The sequence below is a fragment of the Piliocolobus tephrosceles genome, chromosome 9 (genome assembly GCF_002776525.5).
Source record: "Piliocolobus tephrosceles isolate RC106 chromosome 9, ASM277652v3, whole genome shotgun sequence".
Taxonomy (NCBI): Eukaryota; Metazoa; Chordata; class Mammalia; order Primates; family Cercopithecidae; genus Piliocolobus; species Piliocolobus tephrosceles.
In genome coordinates, this window is record NC_045442.1 from 113,885,706 (window position 1) to 113,893,759 (window position 8,054).

Sequence of the window (8,054 nt, forward strand, 5' to 3'; positions counted from 1 at the left end):
AATGTGCTCACACCTAAAGGTCTCCCAGCCCCTCATACCAATTCGCTGTCCCTCTGACTCTGGGTTGAAGTAAGCACAGGTTACTGCTTCTGTTCTGGGTCATGATCCACCCAGCAATTCCCCAGTCCCCAGCTTTATTCATGCGTGGGAGGATGCAGTCGAGCGACTGCACAGTTTCGAAAGTTTTTGAAGCGGCCCTTTTCTCCTCTCCTCTCTCCCCAGGCAGAGTTGTAGTCTGGCTGCGTGGGCTGGGTGGGCTGCCTGGGCTTCTGGGGGACACGCGGGCACTCGGGACGAGGAGAGGGCGCAGAAAAGTTGGAGCCCAATCAGCACGGAATTGAGCTTCCGCGCCCCAACCTTCAGGTGACCCCGCGCGGCGGCGGCGGCAGCAGCAGCAGTGGCAGCGGCGACCGGAGCCCGCAGCAGCTCGGAGCGCCTCCGGGAGGACAGGCGGCGAGCTCGGCAAATCGTCATCTGCCAGCCGATCGCGGCGCTCCGCGGGCCGGGGCCCGGAGCCCGGAGCGAGCCCGGGCGCGGCTTCTTCTCTGCCCGCCTCTGAGACTCTGCCGGGTGGGCTGGGGGCGCCCCTCGCCTCCGCCTGTGAACGCTGTGGGTGCGCGGGGCTGCGGCCACGGCGGCGGTGGCGGCGGCGGCGGGAGCCGCGAGTCGGGGCCGCCCGGGCTGCGCTTCGCCCCGGCAGCAGCGGTGGCGGCGGCGCCTGTGGCTCAGGATGCGGCCGGGGGGCGCGCTGCTCGCCCTGCTCGCCAGCCTGCTGCTGCTGCTGCTGCTGCGCCTGCTCTGGTGCCCGGCAGACGCGCCTGCCCACACCAGGTAACCCACCCGCCCGCCGGTCCCCGCGCCGCGCGCCCAGCCTGGCGCCCCAGGACCCCCAAGCCGCCCATCTCTTCCCCTCGGGCGCGGAGACTTTTGGCCGCGGCAGGGAGCAGCCCACGGGCGGCGACGGCCTGAGAGTGCAGTAGGGGAGGGGGTCGCAGGGAGGCGACCCTCGGACCGGTAGACAGCCGCTGGGGAGCAGAGGGACCAGTCAGGGCTGCGGGGGCTCTAGCGCGCATCTCTGAGGGCTAGGCAGCTGTGGAGAGGGACCAGCCGTCGGGTTCCCCATCAGGATCCCGGGTTCCCCATTCTGGTCCTTGCTGTCCCTTCCTTCCCGCCCTAAGGCTCTTCCAACTCTGGGGTTGGGGACCTGACCTGAGAGCCGGGGAGCGCGAGATCTCTCTGCCAGGCAAGGAGCGCGACTCCCAGCCTGTCAGCCAACGGCTCCCGGCGGGATGTAGCAACTTAAGTTTTCTCCTCGGCTGTGCAGGATCCTGGTGGAGGAAAGCAAGGAGGCCACTCACGGCACTCCCGCAGCGCTGAGGACGCTCCGGAGCCCGGCGACCGCGGCACCGCGCGCCACGAACAGGTACAGCGGCGCCCAGCGCGGGCGGAATGGGGCTTGGGGGCTGCGAGCCGGGCGTGGGGCGCGGCTGCACCGGCTTGGATTGCTGGGAGTAGGCAGGTTGGGACCGCGCGATTGAGTGTGAGAGTGTGCGTGTTTGGAGAGGGCGCGGGGAGTGGGGGCACTCTTCACACTCCCTCAACCCTCTAAGCCTCGATGTGAAGGGTCTTTGAATCAAGGGGGATCCTCCAACAGCTGCATTTGAAAAATGGGCGCTGAGTTTTCCTTTCAACGATGGTGTGTTGAAAGCCGCCCCCGCACCCCACCTCCCCCCCCACCAACCTTTCGAGAGAAGCAGCTCAGCCTGTCTTTATGGAGGGATCTGGTTGATTTGCTTTTTGTTTTCTATGCTTTAAAACGCACCGGTGTTAAGATTCAGGTTTCTTCTGTGTGCTAGAAATGATTTTGTCCTTAGTGATTGGAGGCTTAAATTTTTTTCTTATCATTCATATGTGTATTTATTCATAGGCAGTAATTGTGGTTTTTTTTTCCTGATTGTAAAAGTAATACAGCTTGGTGCAGAAAGTTAGAAAATAGAACTGTATAAAAGAAAATGTTTTCCATTCAGAGTCCTTTCCTCTCAGAGACCATATTCAGGTTGGTTTTGGTCTGTATTTCTTCCAGTAGTCTTTTCTATATACATATATTTTAAAAATATAGCTGAGATTATACATTGTAGTTTATCTTCTGACTTTTTTCTAAAAATCCTAGACCTATACCTGTCATTACATTCCCCTCCCCCCACAAAAACATTGCTTCGGATTGTTGCATAACTTACTATCTGAAGGTGCCATAACCTATTTAATAGTTTCCATTTTTAACATTTAGGTTGCTTCTTGTTTCTGTTTTATTTTGTTTGCCATCAGTAATTCTATGAAGTGCATCCTTGTATGTAAATCTTTAGCTTCATTTCAAGTTAATTACCCTGGATGGACAGATAAGAGTTGAGATTATTAAGTCAAAGAGTATGTACTCTTTAGATTCCAAGTCACATTGTCAGTTGCTTCCTCGAAGGGTTGAATCAATTTACATTTTCACAAGCAGAATGTACTGCTTCCTGCCTTAGCATTGCTATTATGATTGCAATCTTGTATACGGTCTCTTTTCCTCTTTTTATCTCTTGCAAATCCCTTTTCTTCCGCATATGCTTCTGTATATTCTTGGCTCTTGGATCCACCTTAATCTTCTGATGGTATGACTCCAGGCAGCTCTAGCACGGCTCTAAGAAGGGTCTGGAAGTGATTGGAATAAACCCTGAAGTGAGGACCACCACTGCCTGCCACCCCCTCATTGGAATTTCACAGCATATTAGAGGCACTAGGACCTCCTGGAGTAACAAAAGCTTTTGAGAAAAATAGTGTCCTTTAGTTTTTTCTATTCCGGTTGGTGTACTATAGGTAACCTAGCTTTCTCGAAGAACTGAGAAGAATTCAATGTTTTCCCAAGTCCTGTGGCTATTACATATTCGAGGGTTGACCCTTTGCGAAAGCTTGAAAGAATGTACTCATCAAATGGCATTTGATCTCAGGTCGTTTTTAGAGGTAATTCTTGGATGAATTTTTCACTTCCTTTTGACACACTTCTTTTCTACTTGGCATACTTCTTGGGCTAATACAGGTAATTCATAATTCTGAATATGGCCCACTTTATTAAGCTTTTTAAAATTCATACCATTCTTCTGTGTTTGTAAAAGCCTCTTTATGTTTTGATTTATTTTATGTCCCCTTTATCATTTATGATTTTGGTTATTTATGGAGCAGGGGTACAAATTTTAATCCACCATACTACTTGGTTGTATAGAGAAACTGCAATTTCTTCATTTTTCTGGAGCTGGTCTGATCTTCCCACATGAGCCCCATGGTAACGATGCTTGTAGGAATAAGGAGAGCCAACACTTAATGAACTATTCTTATGGGCCAGACACTGATCTAAGTACTTGACATTTTTAATTTTAAAAATTTTCAAAATAGGTTTAGGGGGTAAAGTGCATTTTTGTTACATGGATATATTGCCTAGTGGTGAAGTCGACATTTTAGTGCAACCGTCACCCAAGTAGGGTGTACTCATTGTACCCAATGGATAATTTCTCAGCTCTCCCCTCATTCTCACTCTCCCACCTTTCTGTGTCTCCAGTGTTCATTAGTCCACAATCTGTCTATATGTACACATTATTTAGCTCCTATTTATGAGAACATGTGGCATTTGACTTTCTGTTTCTGAGTCATTTCATTTAAGAGAATGGCCTCCATAACACCCTGTTGCTGCAAAAGACATTAAATCCTTGTTTTTCGTGGCTGAGTTGTAGTATGTGGTATATATATGCCACATTTTCTTCATCCAGTCCTCGTTGAGGGACACTTAGGTTGATTCCATGACTTTGTTGTTGGGTATAAGCACTTTACATTTAATTCATTGAATCCTTAAAAAGTACTAAGAGAAACTCTTGTTCTCCTAATTTTTATAGAGGGGGACATTGAGGCAAAAAGATTAAGTAAGTTGCCCACAATCACAGAGTTAACACATTGTGGAGCCTGGAGTGAAACCCAGGCCAGGAGAATCCAGAATCCCACACGTTTAATTTCCCACTGTGTTGCCTGCCATAGGTGCTGGGAAAGATGGTGTGTGTGTGTGTTTGTGTGTGTGTGTGTGTGTGTTCAAATATTCAATCCAGGCAAAAGCTTAGATGTGACCATTGAAGAGACTCTTTCTGGCAATATTTGTTCTTTCTAAGGAAAAATGCCCAGGCTCTCAGATTGCTCCTACCATCTCATCTCACTTTAAGATGCCATCCAAGTAAGCCAAGCGCGGAGGCTCACGCCTGTAATCCCAGCACTTCGGGAGGCAGAGGCAAGTGGATCACTTGAAGTTAGGAGTTCGAGACTAGCCTGACCAACATGGTGAAACCCTGTCTCTACTAAAGGATACAAAAATTAGCTGGGTACAAGGGTGTGCACCTGCAGTCCCAGCTACTCAGGAGGCTGAGAGGCGAGAATCGCTTGAACCCACAAAGGGGAGGTTGTAGTGAGCCAAGATCATGACACTGCACTCCAGCCTGGGTGGCAGGCCAAGGCTCTGTCTCAAAAGAAAATTTAAAAAGATAACATTCAGGTGTATTAGGGAGGGGGCCTTAGGTGATGCAGTGGTCCTGAGTTGGAGCTCATGATCATGGTATCTTTTCCTTCTGATCTACAGGGTGATGTTGATCCTTTTCCATCTGGTGGCCAGGCACCCTGTTGAGAGCCAATGATAAGATCTGCAGCTTGTGGCTCTTTCTTTTCTCTCAGGTGTTGCACCTGCTGGTGCTTCTGGCTTGTCTTGGCCTCACCTGAGATCCTACTGATGTTATCTTTCAGGGATCTGGCAAAGATTCTCTTTTGGTCTGATCTCGGGTTGTCTCTCTGTGACACTGGCTATGATGCTACTCACTCAGCTGTTGCTAGCTAGCTCCACAGCCAGCCTCTCACCTATTTCTGGGCCTCATCTAAACATATAAGAACCAGAATTAGTTCAGAAAACGAAATATCACGGCCTCCCTCTACTTGCTCCACCAAGTAGATGTGACCCTACTCTTAGTTATCTCAGGATGGAGTACTGCCCAAGAAGTGATCTATTTCAAAATCCTAATTGGAGGAGGAAGCAAAGCTTTTTTGTCATTGTTATTACTCTTGTCGCTGGCTTTTTATTGTCCCCATCTTTCTCCCTCTCCGAGCCAAAACTTTCCTCTTTCTTTTTTTCTCTTCTGCTCCTACTGACTCAGTTCCAGAAATTGGCAAGCTTCCCTCTGTTTCATATTCTATTCGCCCTGATGCAAACCTGCAGGTCTAACTCAAACTCAAGCCTTAATGATAAATTGTGGGGACTAGAGAAAAAGGATTGGGAAAAGTCAAGCAGCTGTGTCTTCCAAGTAAGATGGTTAATGTGCTAAAGTGGGAGAATGAAAAGAATTTGGAATATATTCTCTCGAGGCTGCTGAAAATCGTATTTTACTTGTCTAAAGTGGATTATTACCTTATCTACTCTTTTTGCATTCTTTCAGGAAAAAGTCTTAATCTCTTCTTCCTCCCTGCAAAGATGTTTCAAGTGGGCTAGGTTAAGGTCATATGCTCAGAAAGAAAAAGATAAAAATAAACTAGTAGTTTTCAAAGTATCACCACATTACAATGGATCCTTTCTCTTGCTAATAAGTTTTGTCAGTTTTTCACTGACTTTCTTGTTCTTTTAATAACCAGCTCTTGGATTTATTACTCAATGTATATATATTTCCATGTTCTATTTCCTTCGTGGTTCTTTTATCTTTTAAAATATTCTATTTTTTCAACTTAATGTTTTGAAATGAATGCTTGATTTATTTATGTTATTTTTCCTCTTTTTTGTAACACAAATATTTAATACTATGAATTTTCCATTGAATGCAGCTTTGGACTCATTCCTTCAGTTTCTATATATAATGTTGAGATTTTTAAAAATACATTCTAAATTGTTTATAATTACATTTTAGAACTTTTTATCTTCAGAGTCATTTAGGTGAAGACTTTAAACTTTCCAAGTGATTGGAATATTTTTTTCTAAAATATTATTTTCTTAAATAACATTAATTTCATTTTGATTATGAAAGTTCAATAAAACCCTGCCATAATGCCATAAGTGAGTACCGAAATATCCAATCATTAGAAATGAGGGGTTGAATTATTGGGAGATTAATGAAACGGCCAGCACAAGCTGTGTAACTAGCTAATTTGGAGTTCCATGGGAACATCCATGTCTTGGCTATGATTTGGCAACTTTTGGTGGCAGCTGTCCATTTTGGCTTTAAACATCTATGGTGATGATTTGGGATTGTGTGGCTGGCTGTGACGTCCTGGACAGCAGCTGCTGTTATTCTTTGAATGTCCTGGTTAGTTGGTGTCTGTTTCATTGGCCCATCTGGGATGATTGAACCATGAGTTTACCAAAGAAGGGGGACCTCACCTTCATGTCTCTGTTTTCCTATAGAGGTTCGCCTGCTATTTTTCTTAATGGCCTTTCTCTCGCTTTCCTGTGGTCCTTTTTCTCTGCAGAAGGACTTTGGCCTCTACTCGCTAATTGCTGAAGCTAATTAGAAATCCTCAAACTAGGCTGGTCACAGTGGCTCACACCTATAATTCCAGCACTTTGAGAGGCCAAGGCAGGTAGATTACTTGAGGTCAGGAGTTTGAGACCAGCCCGGCCAACATGGTGAAACCCTGTCTCTACTAAAAAAACAAAAATTAGTCAGGTGTGGTGGCCAGTGTCTGTAGTCCCAGCTACTCAGGAGGTTGAGGCATGAGAATCACTTGAACATGGGAGGTGGAGGTTGAAGTAAGCCAATATCACTCCACTGCACTCCAGCCTGGGCAACAGAGAGAGACTCTGTCTTAAAAAAAAAATTATTTTTTTTAATGTTAATATTAGTTAAATTAATCTATATAGTTTTTGGGATCATGCGGCAAAGGGGTGGGCTTTTTAGTAATTATTATTTTACTATACACTTTTTCCTATGAATATTATTTTTTGATTTTAATCGAGTTATTGCTCAACAACCAAGTACTATTTAGATTCTCTTTTCATTGCTTGGAATTTATCATTTTAAATGATCCCCTCCCCATTTCTTCAGTTCTTTGTTCTTTATTTCTTTCTTGGTCATAAGCTTAGTATCTATTTGCATAAGTCTAATATTTTTAGCATTGGAATATAGATTATAGTCATGAAACTTTAGATTTGAGGGCACTTTTTTTTTTTCTGGTAGTTCATGAAAGCTTTTATTTATTTTAATGATACAATTCTTTCTGGTTTTTTTTTCTTTTGAGACGGAATTTCGCTCTCGTTGCCCAGGCTGGAGTGCAGTGGCGCAATCTTGGCTCACTGCAACCTCCACCTCGCGGGTTCAAGCGATTCTCCTGCCTCAGCCTCCTGAGTAGCTGGCATTACAGGCGTGCGCCACTGCACCTAGCTAATTTTTATATTTTTAGTCGAGATGGGGTTTCACTCTGTTGGCCAACTCCTGACCTCGTGATCCGACCCCCTCAGCCTCCCAAAGTACTGGGATTACAGGCATGGGTCACTGCTCCCGGCCACAATTCTTATTTTTCATACATGGATTCTGTTATTCGATCACAGCTGTATTTTTTTTTTTTTTTTGAGACACAGTCAGTAATGGTGCCATCTTGGCTCACTGCAACCTCCGTCCCCAGGGTTCTAGCAATTCTTCTGCCTCAGTCTCCCAAGTAGCTGGAATTACAGGCAGCGTCCACCACCACGCTTGGCTAATTTTTTTTTTTAAGTAGAGATGGGGTTTCGCCATGTTGGCCAGGCTGGTCTTGAACTCCTGACCTCAGGTGATTCACCTGCTGCAGTCTCCCAAAGTGCTAGGATTACAGGCATGAGCCACCACGCCCAGTCCTTTTTTTTTTCTTTTTATTCTTAAAGCTTTGTAGACATTTTATTTTTCCTCTATTTTGTGAAGTGAATCTTCGTTTTCTGTCTTGCATTGTTCTTATTCTTCCTTTTCTTCACCATCCCCTCCGCAAGTTAATAACTTTATTTCTTTTTTTTTTTTTTTTTTTTTTTTTTTTTTTTT

At 45.5% G+C, this 8,054-nt stretch overlaps 1 protein-coding gene across 3 annotated transcripts in view; it reads left to right on the forward strand.

The window, feature by feature from the left end:
* Positions 1–604: 604 nt before the first annotated feature.
* The window catches only part of ST8SIA6 (ST8 alpha-N-acetyl-neuraminide alpha-2,8-sialyltransferase 6), a 144,188-nt gene continuing 136,738 nt past the window's right edge, over positions 605–8,054 (forward strand). For 2 of the 3 annotated variants that reach the window (XM_023223271.2, XM_023223270.2), the window contains exons 1-2: positions 612–831; positions 1,325–1,423. In XM_023223271.2, coding sequence (XP_023079039.1) covers positions 731–831; positions 1,325–1,423 — 200 coding nt within the window. In that variant the 5' untranslated portion in view covers positions 612–730. Of the gene's footprint in view, positions 832–1,324; positions 1,424–8,054 lie in introns of all 3 variants that reach the window. The other variant, XM_023223269.2, reaches the window with a different exon arrangement.